At 41.3% G+C, this 24,692-nt stretch overlaps 1 protein-coding gene across 1 annotated transcript in view; it reads left to right on the plus strand.

Moving 5' to 3' along the window:
- Positions 1–24,692, plus strand: part of SMPD3 (sphingomyelin phosphodiesterase 3) — a 243,645-nt gene that overhangs the window by 161,705 nt on the left and 57,248 nt on the right. Inside the window, exon 3 of the mRNA XM_090063297.1 lies at positions 21,355–22,983. Coding sequence (XP_089919423.1) covers positions 21,637–22,983 — 1,347 coding nt within the window. The 5' untranslated portion in view covers positions 21,355–21,636. The remainder of the gene's footprint in view (positions 1–21,354; positions 22,984–24,692) is intronic.

Raw genomic sequence — 24,692 nt, forward strand, 5'->3', positions numbered from 1 at the left:
CAATTCAGGGGGTATTAAGTTAAGCATTCATATTTAGCAATAGTGAGATTGCTCTTTTTTTATGTAGCTATTTGAAATATTTTTAACTGGCTGATACCTTAAACTGGAGAGAACATTTTCTGTGGTATCACTATTAACTTGGCCTGGCCAAATATCCATCCATTTGTACACACTGATATATGTGGATCAAGAACTTCAGTATATTTGAGACTGAAGGACAGCCTAGTAATGCAAGTAGAGGCATCCTGACACGAGCCAGTATCTGTTAGCAAGCAATATGAGCAGGAGAGTTATAGCTATTTAGTGGCTAGTGCCAGAAACCTGTTTCTTTTCAATCTGTGTTAATACACTTCCAAGGATGCTTTGTTACTGAGCGTTGCTGCTTGTACTAAAGCATGAAGGCCTCCAGAACATATTGAGCACATGTTTTCTAATTTTTCCAAGGAAAAAAGGGAGGAACAGATTTTCTTGATGTTCCTAGCTCTCTTCTAAACTTGGTTAAGTTGCTGTACTTAGCAATGGAACATAAGTGTAATAACTTTTAGTGCAAGTGGGAGTTTATTCAGATTTGCCATTTTTTCTTCCATGTGAGTCTGGAAAGAATTTTCAAGGATGCTGTTTTTGGAAAAACAGATGAAAAGCAAAAAATCTAGAATGTGCATAGTTTTTTGAAGAATTTCATATGTGCAAACAGGAAAGATTAGGTTAACGTAGGACTCCCTACCTGCATCCAATACCTGCTGAGTATATCTTCGTATATCTGAAAGTCCCGATAACAATAAGCAATGATACGGTTACCATATTTCCAGTTTCAAAAAAAAAAAGGACACCTGTCAGGGAAAAAAAAGGACACCTGTCAGGGAGCAGGAGTGGGTAATATGATTGTGGCGGGGGGGACAGTGATATGTCCTTGCCCCTCACTTCCAAATTACACACCCCCTGTTGACACTGGATTTGGACCCAGCACCTATACCATTGTTCCAGGCAGGCACAATCCTCAGACTGACCACATCTGCCAGTCAATAACAGGCAAATTTATTGATACAGAATAAAAACAAAAAAGCAACAATACAATCAAACAGTTCTATATCTACCAATCCTAGGGCTGTCATCAAAACACATCTGGTCAGGGTGCAGGCTCCACTCTGAGGCTCTCTTTCTTAGGTGTCAGCAGTCTGGAGGTGAGATGCTGAGGCCCACAGCCCCCCTCCAGGGGGTGCATGAGATGGGCTACTAGTATGCCCTCAGTCCATGGTGGTCCCAGGGACCCTTCCCAGAAGACAGGGATAGGGATGGTGACCCCTCTCAAGGAGCAAAACAGAGAGGGATGGGACAAAGGGATGAACAGGAGAGACTGGACAAAAAGACAAGACAAAGGGAGGGACCCTTTGTTAATCTCAAGTCTCTGCTTTTCTATTTTCCTTCTCCCTTGATGACTCCTGATGACTCTTTATCCATGGCTATCTCTGGTTGGCTGTCTCTCTATGGTCACATGTCCATATAGCCTTCCAGGCCTTCTAATTTAGTCTGTTCCCCCAAAACTAGGATTCAGTCCCCCTGCTGCTCTGGGGCCTTGTTCCTGGTGCCACTTACCTTGTGTTATGGGACAGTACATACTTCCTTTGGTTACCAGCCTGTTTCCTAGACTGTGTGTTCTTGTTGGCCTTGTTGTGCTAGACAGCCCATCTACACTGAAGGCTGTGATCTCATGTTATGGCATGCCCCCCTCAATTCTCGGGCTATGTCCATTCATTGGCCTTGTTGTGTTAGACAGCCCATCTGCTTTCAGGGCCATGAGAAGCTGTGTGTGCATCTCCCAAGCTCTTTAGAAATCCATTTAACCCCTGCTGCCCATCTTGACCCCTTATATACATATATCTATCCCTATAAGCCAATTCCCCAAAAACAGGCCTTTAATTACCATGTCTAAGCCAACATTCCCAGCTCTGCTGTTGCCCCTCACTCTTAACCCACAGTACCCCACCCCTCAGGCCATGCTGGTGCCTCTCACTCCCAACTGGCAATCACCATGATACCCCTCACTTCTGGCCTGCAGCCATCTGGCACTGCCTGTGCCCCACACTCCAAACCCACAGGCCCCCCCCCCGGTGCCCCTCACTACCAAGCCACATCCTCCCCAGCCCTGCTGGTGCCCCTCACCCCTGACAGTGCCTCTAACTCCAAAACCACAGCCTCTGCTCCCCCCAGCCCTGCAGTGTCTCCCAGTTGCAACTCCCTATGAGCACAGGCCAGGTGCCACTAGCCCCGCCATGCAGCTACCTGCTGCCCCCAAAGGGCCCCCCTGTTGCCCTTCCCCCACTGGAGGGGCAGGCACCTCCCCTGCCTGGCCACAGCCTCAGTGCCCAGACACCATGCTTGCCCCAATGCTACCAGGCACCTGCCTCCCCCACCCCCCCCACCTCTGCCACATGTATGTGCTTTTACCCACCTATTTAACAGCTATATAAATTTTCTGTTAGGTTTGAGATCAGGTAAATTCAGATTGATAGCACAGGTTAACTAGGGGTGTCGGAGGGGAGGAGGCAGTTTATCTAAAACTGCAGCTAACCCTGCAGGAGGGAATACCATAAACACAGCTAGCTGTAGATTGCACAGCAATTCAAACACAGACTGTTTGGTGTGCCTGTGTGTGCTCCCACCTTGTCCTGTGGTCTCCCCAGGCTGCCAGAGAAAGCTGAGCTGAGTGGCCAGACCACTCCTGATTGGCTACCAGGCAAGGCCAAGCACTCCCCCAACCCCTGTCACCACAGATCTTCCTGCATGCCTAGACTTAGGCTTCCAGAAGAGTCCCAGAGTAGGTCATCATGGCACACCTGGCAGCCCAGCTGGCGGTGGCAGGGGGGGTGGGGGGAGGGGAAATATGCTCCTCAGAAGGAAGGATTGGGCCCCTCAGAGCTTCAGCAAATGGCAGGTGACAGTGGGAGGTGCTGGGCTGATTCCTGTATCGTGCTGGGTGCCTGCTCTGTTTATTGTGGGTTAGAGCAGTTTCTCATTGGATTGTAAGAACAAGTTTATCGGTATGAAGATATCCATTCTATGCAGAAATTATCACTTTATTATCCCGTCTTATGAGCTATAGCTGGAATTAAGTGTTGCTTGAGAAAATACCGCTTCTCCCCATAACAATAAGTCCTTCATATTGCTATGCACAACTTATAGAGTAGACAGGGCTGCATTCTGTTTTATTGGGCTTTAGTTAAGATGGTAAGAGATGGAAAGGAAGTTTTCTCTAAGATTCTGACTTGGGCAGCCAAAGTTAATACTATTCTACCTCCCAAAGTTTCATTAAATAAGCCATCTACAAGGATCATATTTGTTGAGTTGCACCGGCTCCTATGGTGTTGGAAACTAAATCAGAATAAAAGGTGATTTTTCTAAATAAAGCTCATTCAATTTCTGTTGTATAAACATAGTTCAACATCATGGATTCATAAGCTTGCATACTGTGGTTGTCCTGCTACTACTTCGTACCAAATAAGGCCTCAAAATAAAGGGAGTTCTAATTTTCAACTATTTAATGAGATCATCAAGTTGGTGGATGAAGTTTTTCTGATGCTTGCCTAGTAGTGAGGTTCTCTTGAAGCACTGTAGTTGCACGTAATGCCTACTGTTTATCACCAGTGCCAAAAAAAATAAATCTTTTGTGGTCTCTCTCTTCTGTTGCTTGCCAGTGGACATAATGAAAACTAGCACAGTACATGAGCAGAGGAAGCTGAGAAATTTTTTGCATGAGGACCCTAAAAATGTTGTTCATAAGTCATACCTATGTTGTTTTCTGCTTCGGCCTTATCTTTACTGCACATAAACAGTACTACCTGCTGTTTAACCTACTCAATTTGCCTCAGTAGAATAGTTTTAAATGCAACAATAAGAGGGTATAAACACCAAATAAATCAATATTTTTGGTCCTTAAAACACCACTGACAACATGGATCTACCCTTGGTCTCACTGACATTATTAAAAACAGCTGTCTGTAGGCCTAAATTTCAGATCTAGCTTTGGATAGAATTGCATGCCCTAAAACATGGGTTTTCACATGATCGACTTCAAACAGCATAGTTTATGGCCATCTATACATGTGCTGTGGGATTGGAGGGGGTGCTTTAATTAGATCGGCTCTTGGAGCAGCTCTATGAAAAACCACTTGGAGCCGCTCTAATTAAAGTGCTCACAGCGTCATGTGTATTCAGAATCCCACACTTCAAAATGGTGCTGGGGGTGCTTGTTAACCCCCATTGCCACTGTGAATCACAGGAACTTTGAATAGACATGATGTGGAGGTTGCTGGAGTCACTAGCATGGTCCAGCAGACTCGATTAATTGAATCTGCTCTGACATGGGCTAATTAGCACGCATCAGAACTGACATTCAGCACATGTATAGGTGCCCTAAGCATATGTGTGACTTTAGTCCATGCAAGTTCAAATTCCAGAGCGTGAAAATACTTGATGTAAACATTGAGGGCATGTGTAGATGAAAATGAGGGCCCTAAATTGAAGCACTGGGTTTTAAAAAACACCCGTTCAATTTAGAGCTGATTAAACTGGGTGTTGTGCACATACCCCTCTGACTTACCTGCCTCTCCAACGGGGAGGGGAGCGCAAACTGCCAGCAGGTGGAGGGGTCCCTGCCTGCTGGTGCTTCCCTCCATGGCAGTGGTGCCCCTGCCCAGGTGGCACCCAGCTTGGGCAGTCCCAGGAAGCATTGCAGCCATGAAGGGAAGCACCAGGCCCCTGTGCAGCTCAGGCAGGCAGGCAGGCTCCAGGAGAGGTGGAAAAAACCCAGACTCATCACTTTTCTTCCTGCAGATCCCCTGAGCTGCATGAAGCCTGGTGCATCACTCCATGGCTGTAGGGGCAGCAAACTAAAACACCTTAAAGAAGTTTTAGATTGCTGCACCCCAAGTCATTTAAGGTGCATTATGCCACCAAATTACCTACAGGAGCTGGAATTAATGCACAATATGCTGCCAAGGTGTGCAAACACCAACACAAAGCAGTGCAGAAGCATTTAGCCCACTTTAAAGTGTTGTGCACACATGCTTCTTGTTTCATCTACACATGGCCATAGAACTTATTTTTGCAAATGTGATGCTGCTTTTTTTTCCAATATCTTAAAAACTGGCCTTGCCATTAATAAGATATTTGTACAAAAAAAAGCTCAACGTTATCATTTATGTGGTGCGCTTCTTTGTGTGAGCATTGTATGCTATTTTTCTGACCGTAGCTTTTCTTTCTAGTGCCTGAATTGCAGGCATTTTGCAATTACTTCCCTCCATTTCTTTTCTTGTATGCAACTTGTGCAATGAACTCCAGACAGTATCACAACCCCAATCCCAAACAGTGATATGTTTGCTTTTCTGCATTGTCTGAATGCACATGGGCTCATGGTAGTTACCACAGCTAGGGAGAACTGGTACTCACCTAAGGCCTTGCTGAAGCTTCCTTGTGACAGAATTCAGTTGTATCGTACAATTTGCACAGGATAAAGAACGCCATTGCAGAGGAAATATTCTTTTCCCCATAAAGGTATTTCCATTTTGTTGAATTCTGCCACACCAGTCCACAATTTGTATGAACTTGCTCATTGGGTCTCTACAGGTGTGGGTTTAGAGGCACATAGATCCAAAGGCAGAAATGAGGCCTACATTATGGAGTTACTGTTAAGGTCCATGGTTAAGGTCCAGTTTAGAATGTAAAGCAAGGATTAAATATCAGTTGAAATAATGTAGAGTATCTTCTCCAATTTACACCATTTTGATTTTGACATCAATTATCAGGATATTCTAAATACACCTGTCATGACGGGATAATTAAGGTAGCTTTCAGGGTGACTAGTTAAAAATTCTAAAAATCAGCACTTTTGATATTTTTAAAGCAATATTGATAAAGTAATAACTGAAGTTAGGAAGCCATTTAATTTTTCAGCTTGTTCTAGTCTTTTTGGATGCATTGCAAATGTGCACTTCCATATACTAATCTGTTTGGATTTAAAATTTATTCTTATAAACTCAAGATATCCAGAGGTAAATGATTTACTGCTTGTCTTGTGGTTAGTTACCATGGCTTTCATTAATAATAATGTACTTTCAGACATAACTGCAAGGGTTTTCTTGTTCTTGCTTGGTTGCTTATTATCCTCTGGGAATGTATAATGAATTTGAGGTTGGTAAATAATATTTGTTTGAGAGCTCTGGAGTCTAAAATCTCCTGTCTCACCACAGAAAGAATAAAACAAAAACATTTCCCCCTGTTGACAGCTAATGCATCTCACCTCTTGGAAGGAGTCAAGTCCTTGAAGGGTGAGAGGCCGGTTTAGGCAGCATGCTAAATTGGAGATTAATTTATCTGACTATAGACACCCAGGAATGTTGTTGGGTAAAGCCAGCTGTTGTTGTGCTAAGTCAACTGGACTATAACCACTAATTAATTTTACATAGGCTATTGAAAAGCTGCCAGGATTGCTTTTTCAGTACTGACCTTATTCCAGTGGAGTATGCCTCATTACACCACTGCTGATTTGACCTATAAAGCTGATAAGCGTCATATCCCACTCCAGTTATCCTGAGCTACCAAAGCAGTGATTTTTCAAAGGCACCCAAAGGATTTAAGTGCCTAACTCTTAAAGAAATTCAATGAGAAATAAATGCCAAATTCCCATATGCTACTCAGAAAATTCAACAGAAGTCCTCAAAACCTTTTGTTTTTACAAAAGATTACACTAAACTCCTTGCTAAGTGTTTCAAACTCTGTGCAGCTATTGTGGCTGCATACATTTAAACAAATATTATATGGGTATTTGGGGATTTCCTGCGAACATGTATTTAGCAGCTGATGTCCCTGGCTAGGCATCCTACGAGACATAAATACACACTCAACTATAGTTTTATAGGTTAGACCGATTAAGCTTAACCATTTGTTTATAGTAGGCTTCTGCATGACGAGAGCCTATGGGCATGAGAGATGTGTTACAGGGGAATTGGGCATTGTTTGATTAATGCATTAAAAAAAACACACACACAAAGAAAAAAATTTAAGGAAAATTACATGACATAGACATGAAAATTCAAGTCTGCAAAAAAAATCTTTTCCTTCCTTTCTAGTGACATACAGGTAGACTGTGTACAGTTTTATTCACCAGCGTCAGAGCTGCTCCTAACTTTGGCTCCCTGTATACAGAACCTGTGGGAATTCATATCCTGAGTGCAGGCAGGTGGGATTTTCAAAAGCTATATGACTTATCTCTATCTAGGTTTCCCAGCATTTCCCATTATAAAAGATCCCCATGTCCTTTTCTTTGAGAAGTGAACATATTTCTATCGTTTTCAGCTTTTTACCAGCATGGTGCATTTATACTGATTCAGTCACATATGTGCTGCAGCCCTGCAAGGGAATTCAGCATGATAGGGATCTGATACTTGTAGGTTTCTTGGAAGACATTTCTTTTGCAAGGACTTAAAGGAAAACAACGGAGGCATGTAGAACTGGTTTCTAAGTTAAAGTAAGCATTTCAAAGGTCAGAAAGAAGAGCATGGCAATAAAGAGACAGGTGAGGTTAAAGCATAGGGAAAACGGGGGAAAAAATACAGAAGAGAAGAGGAAAATGACAAAGTTTGGAAGTCTGACCACTGGACTTCACTAGGAGGTTTTGTAAGTGAAGTATCATAGTCAAAACAATTTGAGTTGAATTTTTTTTCTCAGCTTAGTCCAAGTATAAATTTCCCAGAGTTTAGTCTCTTCATTATTAAATGCAGTATTTATACATTTAAATTACCTATTTGCACATTAAAATAATAATTGTACACACATCCGATGCTTCCGCACACGTGAACGTGCACACTTGCGTTCTCTCTCTCTCTCTTTCCTATGGCTTGGAAGACAAATAAATAGATTTTTTTCCTCATTAAACATCCTAAGCTCTAGAAAATTCAAGAAGGTTTTACTGGGACATTCCAGATGTTCTTTTTTCACTTCAAGTGTAAATCTGAGAACCAAACACCTAGAGTACAATTTATTTCTGTATTTTAATCACAGCATGCTATACTCTATACACAGTACAGCTGAGCAAATAATGATCAAACTGATAAATGATTCAATCAGTTCTTATTTTGTCTTTCTTTACATTTTTTATAAATTTTAAAAACTTACATCTCTAATAAATCATTTACAAAATAGTCACAACATAGATGTTTCCTTACTTGTCATTTATCAGTTTGGCACACTGCACCCTGTTGAAAAGTGTTGATCCAGCTAGGAATGGGTTTCTGAAGATATTGGTTAGTAATCAGGTGGCAAACTTTGAAGATGATTCAAAATTGTTTAGATTAGTTCAGAATGGAGAGACTGGAAGAAGCTGCTGAGGCGTCTAACCAAACAAGGCACCAATGTGACAAATGAAATTCAATATTGACTAATCCAAACTAACGCAAATTCGAGGGGATAACTCAAAATTGCTTATGTATCTTTATTGGACTGTAAAGAGAGGAATAATGGTAAGCCAAGGTAAATTTAAAAATGAATGGATACAATTAATACAATGCATTGAGCAGTAGGGGTGTGCAAAGCGGACTCTATTCAATTCTGATTCAGATTAGGCCCAAATCAGAGACAGTGAGTCGATTCATTGATTTGGATTACTGTCCCTGATTCAATTCAGCCAAATCTGAATCTGAAGATGATTTGACCATAGACACAACTTTAAAAATGTTTCTACATACCTTGAAGTAGCAGGCGCAGTTCGTGATCACTGTGATGCTGAGGCACACGTGGCATTCCACAGGAGTGCTCGGCAGTGACCCCAGAAGTGAGGTCTTCTGGGGAATGCACTGCTCACCCCCCACCAGCCCCCCGTGCCTCCCCAGCTCAGTGATTAGCCACAGGGGGACCCCAGGTGCTCCCCCCAGACCCAGGTGGTACCAGTCACTGAGCCATGGGGGTGCAGGGGGGTCTCCCTTCACGGTCCCCGGCGGACCCAGAAGTAGACTGGAAGTGCTTCTGGTCCACTTCTGGGTCTGCTGCTCAGCGTGCTGTGGAGCCCCCATGCTTCTGTGGGGCACTCCATGTGCCCCAGCATAGCAGCATTCACAAGCCACAACTACCTAGAGGTATGTAGAAAAAGCATTTAAAGCTGTCTCTATGTCCGAATCTCTGAATCTTTCCAAATCTCTCTGAATCAATTTGGAGGGTTCGGATTCAATCTGGAGAAATTTAAAGGTCCTCTGATTCAGTTTGGATTTGGAGATTCAGCCGCTGAATTGAGCCAAATTGAATCGGGGACTGAAGCTTTCCACAGCCCTGTTCAGCAGGTTGATAATTTTTTAGTAACTTAGTTTTTTAGTGTAGGTTGAGGTGAACAATTTAAGGGTGTGCAAAACGGGTCCTATTCTATTCAGCCCAAATTGGGGACAGTGATTCAATTAATTGATTGGGCCACTGTCTCTGATTCATTTCAGCTGAATCTGAAGATTTGATGCCGATTCAGAGAATTCGGACATAGATACAGCTTTAAATGCTTTTTCTACATACTTTGAGGTACCAGGTGCAGCTCATGAATGCTGCAATGCTGAGAAGGAATGAACATTCCACAGGAGCATGGGCAGGGGGGTGCATGCTCAGTGGTGAACCTGGAAGTGGACCGGAAGCACTTCTGGTCCACTTCTGGGTCTGCCAGGGAGTACACAGGGGGCTCCCCCCGCATCTCCCCAGCTCAGTGACTGGTGTCTTTGGGGTCGGGGGCACCGGGGTCCCCCCCATGACCGATTGCTTAGCCAGGCAGGCACGGGGGGGGGAGGGCAGGAACCTGGCACGCTCCCCAGTGGACCCAAAAGTGAACTGGAAGTGCTTCTTGTCCACTTCCTGGTCTGCTGCTGAGCACACTGGGGAGCCCCCTGCACTCCTGTGGGATGCTCCATCTGCCCCACCATCACAGCATTAATGACCCACCTCCTACCTTGAGGCAGGTAGAAAAAACATTTAAAGCTGTATCTATGGCTGAATCTTTAGAAATATCTCTGAATGGATTCAGAGATATTAAATAGTCTCTTGATTTGATTCGGATTTGGGAATTTGGCCACCAAATTGGGCTGAATCTCCACTGAATCAAATCAGTGGCTGAAGCTTTGCACAGCCCTAGTGAACATCAGCCTTTTTTGTATAACATGGATTTTATTCTTAATATTAGTTCCTTTTCTATTTCTACCTTACATCACAAATAAGCGACCAAAATAAGGTTATTTTTATAGTCAGAAATACTGACTTTCAAGGTTATCAAGTAACTGAACATGTGTGATTGCCATGTTTTAATGGATTCAAAATAGAGTAGCAGGGTACTACTCCCTACTCTAGGATTTGGGAGTCCCTCCTCTGCCCCAGACTTTTTGGATCCTTCAGTAAGTCACTTAGCCTCATAACACCTGCGCATCCACATTTTATAAATATGGACAGCAGTACTTCCTGCAGGGCTGTTGTCAGGATACACTGTTTTGTAAGGACACACTGTGAAGTGCTCTGTGCCATGGTAGTAGTGGACATGTAAATATTTAAATGAATGGTGTAAACTATGTAAAAACCTTAATATTCTTATAGACCAGTGGTGTTCAACCACTAGCGCACAGGCAGAATCCAGCTTGTAGAGCCATGTCAGCCAGTGGTGGGATTGTGGTAGTGTCATTAATTGCTGTAGCTATTAATACTTCCAGTGCTCCCCTGTTGCCAAATTTCCAGACCCATGGGGAGTCCTGCAAGCCAGATAACACAGCCCTGCGCACTGGACCACACTAATATACAATGTTGCTCTGTGGCTGGATCTGGCACATGAGTCAGGCCAGTGTGTGGCATCATTTCACAGCTGAATCTGGCAAGCCAGACTGTGCCTCTAGAGTGACCTCCCATTTCAACCCCATGCTGGATCTTTGCCACAGACCAACCCTGTTAATGAGATCTGGCTCTGTATCACTCTTCCTGCTCACAGAGTCAGAAGGTTGAGCATTAGGTCTTTGAGAAGCTTCAGTCCCTGATTTGATTCAGCGGAGATTCGGCCCAATTTGGTGGCTGAATCTCCGAATCCAGATAGACTCAGAAGATCCTTTAATCTCTCCAAATCAATTTGGAACCCTCTGAATTGATTCAGAGATTTGGACAGATTTGGCCATTCAGACAGAGACAGCTTTAAATGTTTCTTCTGCATACTTCTAGGTAGCAAGGGTTCATGATCCCTGCACTGCTGGGGCAGATGCAGCATCCCACAGAATCATGGGGGGGCTCCCCAGTGTGCTTGGCATCAGACCCAGAAATGGACCAGAAGCACTTCTGGTCCACTTCCTGGTCCACCAGGGAGCATGCTGGGCCCCCTTCTCCACGCCCCCCTAGCTCGGCGACTGGTGCCTCCTGGGTCTGGGGGGATACCCAGGGTCCTCCTGTGGCCAATCACCAGGCCAGGGGGGGTACAGGGAGGCCCCGTTGCATGCTCCCTGGCAGACCCAGAAGTAGACCGGAAGTACTTGTCCACTTCTGGGTTCACTGCTGACCATGCTGGAGAGCCCCCTGCGCCGCTGTGGGATGCTGCATCTGCCCCAGCACCTCAGCAATCATGAGCTGTGCTGCTACCTCAACATATATAGAAACATCTTTTAAAGCTGTGCCTGTGTCCGAATCGCTAGTTCACCAAATCAGTATTGAATCATTAGATCACGACTTGGCTGAATCGAATTGGGGACAGTGATCCTAATCAACTGATCGAATCACTGTCCCTGATTCAGGCCAAATCCAAATCAAATAGGGGTCATTTCACACAGCCCTGTTGGGCATCACTGTTTTAGACAGTTCAATGAAATACTCTTATGTGGAGTAGTATTCAAAAAAGTAAACTGTGTAAAAATGCAGAATGAATGGTACATTCAAGAATGCGGAAATGTGTGTTCTGTAATTCAGTGAAATGCTCCCACCAGGATTTCTGCTTTTGGTTCTGATCCCTCGGTCTCAAAAAGAACAGACTAGAAATCCATTGGATTCAGAGATAGGAGATGAATGATCAGTGGGAGGAAAAAAACCCTCTCATTTGAACTTTCAGATTGTAAGATGCCATAATCTATTCACTTGAGAGGAGGTGAATAAGAGGCAACACAATATGTGGAACAAAATAATGAATTTTACAGAGAAGATAGGTTGTGAGCATCTATTCCCCTGCTTTACAAAACAAAAATCATTAAAAATAAGGAGACCATTTGAAAGGAGACAAATTCAAACTAAAAGGCAAATACACTTTTACAAAGCATACAGTCAGGTTCCAGAGTTCATTTCTGAAAGGTTTCACTAAGGCCAAGCAATTGGCAGGTTTCAGAAAGGATTGGGTATTTGTATTTTGTTATAAAAATAATGACTAAAGTTTTTATAGTAAGTATTACATAAATTAATAACTAAATAACAAAAAAGTGCTCTGGAAACAAAAAATATACCATCATGTTTCAAGGCACAAACCAATCTCTAACTACTTGCAATTAGAAGGCAACTTTTCCTGGAGGCAGGATGTCCATAACTGTAGGAAGCCCTGCCGTGGACACTTTGTTCAAATACAGTCAGTACTAGCCATAGTCAGAGGTATGGTTAGATGGCTGGCCAGATCCAATGTGGCACCTCTTATGTGAGTCAGCATAAGAGGAGCTTTATTATATGTAATATTGAGCTGTTATTCTGTGATCAGCCTTAACATTACTACATTCTAATTTATGCATAAGCTCATCAACAGATTCTCAGGCTAAAATATAGGCAGTTAAACATATATATCTAATTGAAAGTCAGTGAGATTTAGCTTTCTAAAAAATAAAAAGACTTGTACTCCCAAATCACCAAGGACAAAATTTAAAAAATCTTCAAACTCCTTTAAAACATAAATAAAAAATTTCCTATCCATTGCAATGCAATTTGTTAAAATATGTGCATGGTATTATTAAATTGCCAAGAAACGTAAATAACCAGTAGAACTGGTAGAATTTAATTTTTTTACTTAAATTTTCTTTTCTCACCATCATTTAAAAATTTTTTTCTGACATGCTCTTCACTACCTATATAAGTTTATTGTTATAAACCTTCTTATTTTGTTATTCTTCTCGCTCCCCATTTTTCTTGATTTGTGATGTTGTCCTTTTATTTAAATTGAAAACTTTATAGATTTAGGAATATAGCTCTCTCTTTGTCTGTCTGTAAAGTCCCTAGCACACTTGAGCATAATCACAATCATAAAAATCTTTAAGTGAAACCTTTCTATTAGATGTCTTGTTAACATTAAATAAAAGATCTTCTATACAAGCACATTTAAAAAGTAAGTAAATGTTTTCTTCTTAAGGAGTGCAAAAATTTAGAAAACAAATTAGAAAAACTGGATTGGCTTGGTTTTTTAAAATCTTTTTGTAGCATACAGAAATATCTTATCCCATGATCTCAAATTTTTCCTTAATGTCTTAAACCCTTATAAATAAAGCACTGAATTATCAGACAGCACCCTTCATCACAAGGAATTATGCACTTAGCCTTTGACTGATGTCATTCATGTTTTCAAGACCTTAAACTGCAGCTGACATACATAGGATCCTTTTCTCCATAGCATCATACAGGGCTGGTGTAACATAAATTTGACTGTTGCATTTTAAAAGTTCTACCATGCGTATGGTCTGGTGACTAGGACATGGGGCCAGGGCTTGGGTGATCCAAGTCTTATTTTTATTTCTGTCCCTGACTTTCTGACCTAAGGAAATCATAGTGTCAGGGACTCGAACCCCAACTTCCCAGGTCCGTTGTCTGACTGCAAGAGACAGGCAACACCAGCAAGGTCTTATCTCAAGCTCTTTATTGAAGCGTGCACACAACAACACAGAGTAGCCCGTCTCCTCCAAGAACCAGCTCCCCCTTGATAACAAGTAAGCAAGTTTATATAAACAGTTTTGCATCACAGATTCTACACCTAATTGACTCAACCTCCGTGGTTGGTTAGAAACTGCTAGTGTGCATGACCAGATACGCACACAGGTGGGAATTTTCCACTGTGAAAGAAAACAAGATATCAGGTCAGTGTGAGAAAACTCCTAATTAGTTCAAACTGGCTTTTGGCTACATGCTTATTTTAAAATACTAAGTAATAGGGAGGAGGACTGCATCCTTGATTGTTTCAGCTGTGTCTTTGAAGCACTGAGTCTGCTTTGTAGTTAACTTCTACACTATTATTTATGGTCTTGTTAGTTAATTTCTACAGCTACACAATAAGAGGCTTTGAGCAGTTCTTACATATAAGCATCTTCCTTATCATCAAACATGCAACTTTCTTTTCAGCACTGTTACTTCTGCTAGTGGGTTTAAGGTAGGTTCAGTTTGTACCATCCCTGTTTATCAGTTCACATTCCAATTGTCATACTGCATACAGAGAGCTCATGATTATCCTGTGGGTGGCTGCTCAGCAGTATTTTTCTTTGTGGGCTTTTGGGCCTGCTCTCCAATATCCTATATGTCAATAGTTTTTCTTTTTGTTTATAAATATTGGATAATATTTTACTGCCTTGGAACACTGTCAGGAGTATATTTAATTAGGAACCAAGTATTTCTACTCTTCTGTATAGTGTGCTAGAGGGTATCCATGTGCCACTGTCTTTCCCATCTTCTAAATTTACCCTTTGTAGAGGGAATGGATAAAATCCTGTGTGGCAATACTGGTGGAAGTATTAAAATCCACGAAAAAGCTGGAGTTTGGACCTATGTACTTGTCCCTCTCTGCACCACTTAGCAGAGTTGGCTTGGCAAGGGGGAGCACATACTGGAAATCGTAAGAAGGTTTAGTGGTGAGTTCATCAACACTTGCAGATGCAGTTTACCTGTTTCAGGCGCAACCACCCTGGGGTCCCTTTTTAAGGCTGAACGGTAAAATCCAGCTCTTTGCGTTTACAGTGTTCTACTAAATATTAATAAAGCAGTGTCAGTCCTTAGTCTGACTTTTATTTTGCTGTAGCCAGCAGCAGTCATGATCTTTGTAATAATTATATTCCAATACAGGAGTTTTGTGCAAGTGTTCTTTCCTAGGAGCACCTACACAAGACGCTTACTGCAGACTTGTCTAATTAACTCTGCAGTAAAGCATCACCACCTACATGTGCAGAGTTATTAGGCTGGAGTAAACTAATTAACTCCATCATAGGTTAGTACTGCCTGACACAAATACTATCCTGTGGTGGAGTCACTTACTCTGCCGCAACGCACATATAGGTGGTGACTAGGGCTGGCTGGGACATGAAGGTGCTATAGTGCGGGAGCTGCCTGCCAGGTAGCCCTGCGCTGTAGCACCCTTGTGCCCCTGCCAGCCCCTCCATAGCACATTGATCCAGAGTGGAGCAGATCCAGGCTGGCAGGCTGACCCCTACTACCCCTGGACCTCCTGCCATCTGGGGCTGCACCGCTCTGGCTCAATGTGCTGTAGTCCCAGGCACACATGTAAACACTGCACCCAGGAGTAGTAAACTCTGGTGCAAAGAGTTTATTGCATCGCATTAATATCATGTGTAAATGTGCCCACTGTGGTTTAAAAACAGATATCTGCAAATACCAGCTCAGATTATGCTAAATATGAGAGTCCCTTGGATGTAAGTATGCTTCCATAATCTGGATAATTGACTCTGTGAGGTCATTTTTATTAATTATGTTACCATTTTGTTAAATATTTAGCATGCAGGTTATTGATCTTTGAGTCCTTAACACAGGCTTGCATTGAGTCTTTTGGGTGGGAGTCTACTGTGCTTAGCTTTACTGAGTCAGTCAACCCTAAGAAGATGACATGTAGTATTTACATAATCAGGATGCCCTTTGAACCATTGTACTTTCCCCTGCTCTGCTTAATGCTTTTGCCTGTGTAAAACTGATGTGATCACTTTTAATGGTTCTATCTTAGTGCTCAGACTTGATAACATATTTTTAAAGAGGTAAAAGATGTTAGATTCAGAGTGAACCTGTAATCAGGGACCCAATCAGTCTCACCAAAACCATGTTTAATCAGAAAGCTAGAATATAAGTCCATGCTCCATCTCTCTTCCCATGTCTCTAACAATTGTGAGTTATTTACTCTTGAAACTCTGGCAGATCAGAGTCTTTCTGGTCTACTGGGTAATTATGTAATTAGGCAGGGATTTAAAAAAAGGATTTTAAACTACCCAGTAGATTAGCATAGGTCCTTCATGGTCCTTCTGGTCTACTGGATAATTACATAATTTGACTAGGTTTAAGTTACTTTCATGCACACATGCCAGACTGGAAAGGTTACCTTTAGTACAGTCTTGTTATTAAAAAGTTCAAAAAATCTTTTGGAACAAATAAAGAGAACAAAATTGTCAGGTTTTCTACAGAGAACACCACCCCAATGTGTTAATGACAAATGGTAAATAGGTAAATTTCCTAACCTGACAAAATAGATTTTAAGCTCCATAACTGAGTTTTTATATAAGCATATGAAGTGATGTAAAGAAAACAAAACTCCCTTGAGTCAGATTCTTTGCCGAAGATGGAGTTTTTCCATTAGCCAAGAGACTGACAGAATTTGAATGCCCGTCTGCAACTGCAGTAAATAGCATTGTTCTGCTAATTTTAGAGAAGGATATGACTGACCTTTGGGACTAGAGACAGAAATTACACATAAACTAGTATAGGCGATGGGAAACCAGGTCAAATCTGTAACACAACAGAACGTGTAAACTTCTTTCAAAGTGGCTGAAATGAGTTTAAGATAAACCTGGATGGATGAACTATCAGACTGCAGGAAGCAGAAAAAAAGTAACAATTTTCACCCAATTTGGATGCAGAAAGCAGTCTATAGCCATGACCAAACACAGGTGCATGGCTGCAGGCAGCTTCAGAAATGATCAATCAGGTGAAAATCTGACCTTGCACAAGAGGTCAGATGAAGACATTTCAAAACAGAGCATCTTCTGTAATTTCAGTCTGCCTGCCTCCCAGCCTCCAAGCTGTTTTCAGAGTGGGAGGAGGGAAAGAAGCAGGGGGAGTTCGGTTTGGGGGGGGTTTCAGGTATGGCAGGTATATTGGAGCCCCCTCCCCACCCCCGCGATGAGGAGGGTCTCCAGTTCACCCACCATCCTCGAGCATCTGCTGGGAAGCCCCTAGAATGAACTCCCTCTGCTCCCTTTCCCCACTCCCACTCTGAAACTTTGCAGCCTCACAGGGAGCAGGGGCCGCTGCTAGAGGAAACTAGCTTCAGGCTCACAGCCAACAACTAGATTCCCCTTGCCCCTGGAACCAACAGTGAACTTCTGTTTGTTCCAGGTGATCACTGCAACTCAAAATAGTTCCTGCAAAATGTTCTCAGTTACAGCAGTGAGCTTTACTTCTTCTGTCTGCACCCTAACTGATTTAGATTAAATCAATTTATTGAACTTCTGTCCCATATCCCCTCCAGATTCAAGTTAACTCACAGTCCCGCAGCATCCAGGATGCTTTGAACCTCTCCTGCATATCCCTCCTTATAGAGTGGGTGGGCTAGCCTTGGCCCAAGTTTCTGCTCCACCTGAGCAGAGAGGCATGCTCTAGCACCCCCCAGGTTCTGGCCTGGGCCACTGCAGCCATGTGCTACACTTTTGGAATCAAAAGTGAACGTCTGTTCACTTGCTTATCCGTTCGCGGCTTAGACTAACCTGCAAAGATTGAATCAACTCAGCTCTGGGCTTTTTGTCTGTCTGTACTTAGCCAGGATGATAGAGAGGGCATGCCTCTTCTCAAACAGACTGTAGGCTGTTTAGGGTGGTGTGTTTCTTACATTTTCTCTTTGCACTCTTTTCTTGGTATCAGTATATTCATAATTGTGTGAAGTATTGATATTTAGACCTAATTTAGACCTATTCATGTTGATTCTATTGGTGTAATGCCACTCTCTTCCTGATTTACTTGGCTAGATAAGGAAGTCAAATCCCCAAACTGAGGTAATGTAACTATCTTAAAATTGTTTCAAGTTGCCCTCATGGTGTTTGTCTTGGATCTGCTTATTGGCATTTGCTCAACATTTCTGTAAGGTAGTTCCATTGTAGCAGAGGCCTGCTTCCTGGCGGTATTCTGGGCCATGACACATAGGCAGTGTAGACATGTGCAGCATTGAATGGCCAGTTCCTGCCTCACATCAGTCTATGATAACAGTTTCCAACACCATTTATTAGACTTTTAAAAATAAATACCTTCATTCTTTTTTCCCATTCACAAAGCAATTTTGATATTCTTTGGGTGCTTCCTGAAAACTCTCCTTTGCTATGATACCTGTAGAAAACTTGCCAAGAATTGTCATAGGACATTGGCATCCTTAGTGTTTCTCACCCTGATTTGTTGGTTTTTTGTTTGGGGTTTTTGGCGGGGGGGGGGGGGGTTCTCTCATTGTTTCCTTGTACTTTCCTTATCTGTCCAAATTCATCTACTGTCTCTTGTTTTATGATTAGAGTGTAAGCTCTTTGGAGCGAAGGCTGTCTTTGTTCTGTATTTTGTGTACAATACCTTTGTACAAGAGAGTCCTGGTCCCCTTGGTAATACAAATAAATAATAAACTGTTTCAAGCCTCCAACTGCAGAAATGTGATGCAAAGATCTTAGAACAATGGAAAGAAAACTTAGAACTAGGGAAGAACTTATCATCCCTTTTTAACATGCGTGGGAAAGAGGGAGAACTAGCTAAACCAGAATTGTCATATTATATTTCTCTTATCTTGTGGAGGATGCTCTGAATCTACAGTCTGATAGTACACATTAACCACAGACATAGATACATGCTGGCCATGGCTGCAAAGATCAATACTAAGAGCTTGTTTTGAAGAAACAGAAATATAGAGGGAGAGAAATTCTGTTTTTCTTCTAAATCTGAAACCTATTAAATCAATGTAGTGCTGCTGTGTCTAACCGTAGCTCTTACACCTATCTTTTCTTTCAACAGCCTGCTTTTTTCTGTGTAGTTACTTTGCTTTCTGGAACACTTTTTAATCAAAATGCCCTTTAGTCCCTGGGTAAAGTGAATGTTAAATTGTTGTTGCACAGACAATTCTTAGTGGATCCAACCACAAATCTTAACTCTGACCATGCAAAGAAATATTCTCATGCAATGCTTGTCCTTCCCATATACTAAAGAAGCTTTGAAGTATGGGTGACTGCGTGTCCTATCTCTCTTTTATTTGAACAATGTGCCTTGAGTTGGCACAGTTTAATGCACTAGAAAGTCTAGGTTTTACACTGAAATAAACTATAAGTGGGACTCTTCTTCCCAAATATTCATAGTCTCTCACTCTGGGGCTTACTAGCTCTGCTGACAAAGAAACTGATTTGAATGCGTTTAGCTGAAGGTAAAAATGTAAAATCCTTTAATTCTTTTCTTTTTTATCCTTTTGTGGCATTGCTTTAATCTTTGCTGCTGTCCATCTCTTGGTTAACATCACTATTTCAAAGTTTGAGCAAAGTGGAATTGAAGTAACTGCGGCTACCCAAAAATAGCATTGATAACAGTAACCTATATCAATTTCCATTACAAATTTAATTTTAAATTAAGGCCTATGCTTGGTCCAGACTTTTACTGTAATTTCAATTGACTTAAAACATATATGTAAACACTACAGACTTACAGATTAAATTTTTAAACGTCACTGGTTAGACACCTAAAATCAGACTTTGCTTAAGTGCAAACCAGGGTTTGAGGGTTGTTACCTCTTTTGGAGGGGCATAAAGAATACTTCATTTCAGTTTATTCAGAAGTCAGTTTAATGACTATTTTATTTTAAGTTGAGAAAATATTGGGAATTCAAAAAGCAAGACTATTTATTTTCATTTTCCAATATATAAATGAAAATGACATTTCAGAGGATGAGTTCTACTGGCTCTAGAATTTGGGGGTGGTGGCGGCTAGAAATAACCAGTTCATGTTTACCACAGATAATAATACTCATTTGTTAAGTAAATCAGTTTAAAATGCAAAGCATGCTTTGATCAACCTTATTATGCATTCTGCACATATGTGATAGTTTTACTTAATAGGAAATATTTTTAAAATATTGCTTTATGCATTTTAACTAAATTTAATTGAAATTCAGCTTGCCACAAATCATGTAAAAATAACATTTTTCTGATATGATAAAACACAATTAAGGGTTTGAATGAATACATGTTAATTTATATAATTACTTAAATACACTCATGTAGATTCAGTGTATTTTGTTAGTACTGGGCACATTTATATGCTGCCCTATGGCACGAGTTGTCAACTGGGGATATGCATACCCCTGGGGATACTTGAGAAGGCCCGAGGGTGTACACACAGGCAGGTGGGGATGGAGCACCTCTGCCCACCACCCCATTCCATTCTCCATCCGTCCACCAGGGGTAAGCTTATTAAAAAAGGTTGAAAGCCTATGGTTAGGTTGTTACTGCACTGTGCTTTAGTATTTCCTTTTTTAAGTACTAAAGCATGGTGCAGTAACTGCCCATACTGTGCTGTACGTGCAATGCACAGTTGTTTTTAAGCAGCCACTTCACCATAGTGGCAAACTATAACAGGGAAGCATACTACTATAGTGAAGTTGCTATTGGTCACATTTAAACACCCATGGATGCTATGTCACCGTAGTGCATTGCTACAGCACTATAACATCACATGTAGATAGGAGTGAAGACTCAAGGAAATTATAAAATCTAAAAGACCTGCTTCCACAGTGCTCAGTTTAAGATTTTAAATTTATAACAGAATTTTTCAGGACAATCTTCAACTCACTTAAGTGAAATTGATCACACTTGGATTTTAATTATAGAGGTACAAGACCCCTGAAGTCAGTGGTGTTACTCCAGATTTATACTGTGGAAAGCAGAATGGGGATAGAATAACTAAATTATAAAGAGCTAAGGGGGAGGGAAGGACCTACTGTGTGTCAGTCAGCAGGTCTGCAGTAACTGTGACATCTAAATGAAGTTAGCTTAGCCCAGCATGAAACAGGGTTAAGCTTACTGTAGTTTAGTTTTTTTCAGTGGGAGAAAAGCAGATACGTCAAAAAAACATTACTGCAGAGCAGCTGATACATGGTAAATCCCAACATAAACCCATACTTTTAACTCATTATAATTAGTTTATGGCCATACCCTGAGAACAGATTTAATTCAATGATTTTTTAACAGACATTAAAATGACGTTTAAAGTTAAGCTACAACAAAAACCATTCTATTTACTGTAGGAAAATATCTGGATTTCAAACTAAAGCTGGTGTGAAGTGAAAGACATGCTTAAAACCTTAAATTATTGTTAATTATATTGTTATGTTTTGGGCTTTTTGTGTCTCTACAGGTTTTCCTTCTGACTCCACCAGAAATTCATTATGGCAGCCCGCTGTGAGCAATGAAATTTTCTGAAGAATATAGATGCCAAAAAGCCAGCCAGAAACAGTGGCCTTGTTTTCCTCTTACTCCAACCCATTGAAATGGTGCTCTTAAGCTGATACTGTTGAGTATTGTTAGCAAGACAAATTCTTGGCTGGACTTTTTTTCCTGATCCCTACCCCAATGTTCTGATGAATGGTTGACCGCGACATCATGTAGTAGGCCCTGAAGTGTTGTCATAACAGTTGCAATGGTTTTATACACTTCCCCATTTCCCAACAGCTTTCTGTCAGGTCTGCATTCCTTTTCTTGGGGCCTGATTTTCCCATGCTATTGGTTTGCAGACAGGCTTGTAGCCTCTTTTGTTCCAACCAGCTATGAGAAACGTCAAAGTGCAGATGACCCCTGCTACTTTCATGCACTCTGTATCATCATCACTACTCCCATCTACCTGGCACTTCTGGTAGCATCTCTTCCTTTTGCCCTGATTGGTTTCTTGTTATGGTCACCTCTCCAGTCAGCCAGAAGGCCATATATTTACTCTAGGCTAGAAGACAAGAACCAGGTCAATGGAGCTACACTACTCACTGAATGGAAAGCTACCGGCAATGGGAAAAGTTTCTGCTTTGGCAGTGCCAATGTTTGCCTGCTACCAGACTCCCTGGCAAGGTTTAATAATGTTTTCAATACACAGGCACGGGCTAAAGAAATTGGACGAAGGATACGAAATGGGGCAAGCAGACCACAGATCAAAATATATATAGATTCTCCTACTAACACATCCATCAGTGCAGCAAGTTTTAGCAGTTTGGTCTCTCCCCAAAGTGGAGATGGCACTAACCGTGCAGTTAATGTGGGCATCAAAAGGACAACATCTATGGAGTATAAAGGAGACCATTCTGGTTCAAACAACAGTGAAGATGGCAGAGATGCTAAAAGTGGAGCAGGAGAACCAAATGAAGGAGAGGACAATAACACATGTATAGTACGCATAAGTGGAGAGGATAATGGTCATATTTCAGACCCAGATGTGGATACTGTTACCAGCCAGCCAAATAACAGTGGACCTGCAGACCACTCATCAGAGGGTGACTCAGAGAGCCCAAAGGGTCAAGCAACCAACCATAAACAAAAAGATGGAGATTCTGGGAGTTTAGACAGCTACACTGCCTCACGAGAGTCCCTAGTTAAGGTTCGCATTGGAGATGGCACAGTGGACCAAAGCAGCATTAATAACAAGCTTCTTTACAAAGCCTCAATCATGAAGAAGACTTCTGTGAGGAAAAAGAAGCATATGGATGAGGCCTTTGACCATGAGATCTCGGCTTTCTTCCCTGCCAACTTGGACTTCCTGTGTTTGCAGGAAGTATTTGACAAAAGAGCAGCAGAGAAATTGAAAGAGCAGCTCCATCACTATTTTGAATATATTCTGTATGATGTTGGGGTCTATAGTTGCCATGGCTGCTGTAGCTTTAAGTTTGTAAACAGTGGCTTGCTTTTTGCTAGCCGCTATCCAGTTATGGATGCTACCTATCACTGTTACCCCAATGGAAAAGGAACAGACTCCTTGGCTTCTAAGGGAGCTTTGTTTCTCAAGGTAAGAATTTTTTTTAATCAAACCCATAACTCTTTTTCAAGTGAATGTTTTGTTATAATGCTATTTAATTGGCTGTCAATCAACTCTTTTGGAGATGGGTCAAAACATCAGTATTTTTTAATTTGGATTATCTGTAGAGTTGATTTTGTGGACCAACTACTGTACAGAAAAATGGACATGCATGAAATGATGAGGAAGGTTTGGGGTGAGGGTCTGAGTTAGTTTTAAGGTGCCAAAGTACCAAGTAGTCCTTCTGAGATTTGTATCATCTTGCAGATATCTTTTAAATAAAGCATACATACTTCAAGAGCTAAATAGTAATGAGGGTTGGATAGTGACTGTGTGCATGCTGTATCATTACAAAGAGCATTGAAGTGGTCCAAAGACAAGCTGTCATAAAAACTAAAAGCACCTTTTTTAAATTGGGTATTTCAAAAAATATATTGAACCATCTTTTTAATACAGTAAAAGCCCTACTATCCAGCATTATACTAGCTACTCTATTAACTGGAATTTCTGGCCAGTTGGCCTGACACGGGGTGGGGTGGAGGCAGAGAAACCCACCACCCTGCACTGCTGCCGTTCCACATCCAGGTGCCCCCCCCCCACATCCCCGTTCCACTTCCTACCAAAAACCTCTGACCTTGGGTTACCAGAATTTTTAGATACCTGGCACCCCCCCATTCCCCACTCATGCTAGATAACAGGGCTTTTATTGTATGTAACTATCTTCCATTGTTTGGCATGATGACTGATTAATAGGGAAAAGGAGAGAAAAGCAAAGAAAAATGATGAGCATTGAAAATGATGACAGTATATTGTGCATAGCTTGTAGCCAGAGATCCAAATCCAAATGTTGGTATTGGAGCTCAGGCACTTGCACAGGTCCAGTTTTAAGAAATGTCTCCAATTATTTTAAATCCAAGGTTTCAACACTATTCCCTAAAACTGTACAAAATCCATTGCTGCAAGTCTCACTAAGAATAAAGGTCTGAGCCAATGTAAATGAAGACTGGTGGGAACTTTGTGTAATTTTGTCTTTGAGACATACATGAAGATGAATAGCTAATAGAATATTTTGGTAATTAGTAAACCCTTGTAACAATAAAATAAAAATCTTGCACTATTAAATGAAAAATGATCCTTCATTGTATCTAACATTTGGGTTAAAAGCAAGCTCTTTTCTGATCCGAACTTCCTGAATTACAAATTTTAAAATCTGATTGTAACTTTTGTAGCTCATTAAGTAAAGTTTATTCCCTCGACATTCACAACTTCATACATAAAACAAGCATAAACATTGTATAATATAGAAACTACACACGTCACAAAGACTTCTCTTTAATATATGCATAGTATGGATTAAAAGATTAAAACCAATCTGCTTTCATCTGCCCATTGCTGAGTCATTGATTTCTTACCTTGAGGCAGGCAGCAGCGCCTTCATTCCCCTTGTAGAAAATTAAGCCTTTGTTCAAAATTCCATTGGGAAGATAGACTTAATTATTGATTCAAGTCTTTAAATAAAGTCTCAGTTGAGCAGTGGAAAGGGAGCTGATTTACTATAAAGAGTTTGAAAAGGCCAGATTCACTGAAAATAATACAGACCTCAGACCCAGTTGAAAAACAGTATTTAACTAATGTATGTGATTCTGAAGCTTTGATTTAATTTCAAAGAGATTTTTCTTTTGTATTTTGTATTGTTTTGA

Source organism: Crocodylus siamensis, chromosome 9, assembly GCF_052110815.1.
Source record: "Crocodylus siamensis isolate JL-2025a chromosome 9, ASM5211081v1, whole genome shotgun sequence".
Classification (NCBI taxonomy): domain Eukaryota; kingdom Metazoa; phylum Chordata; order Crocodylia; family Crocodylidae; genus Crocodylus; species Crocodylus siamensis.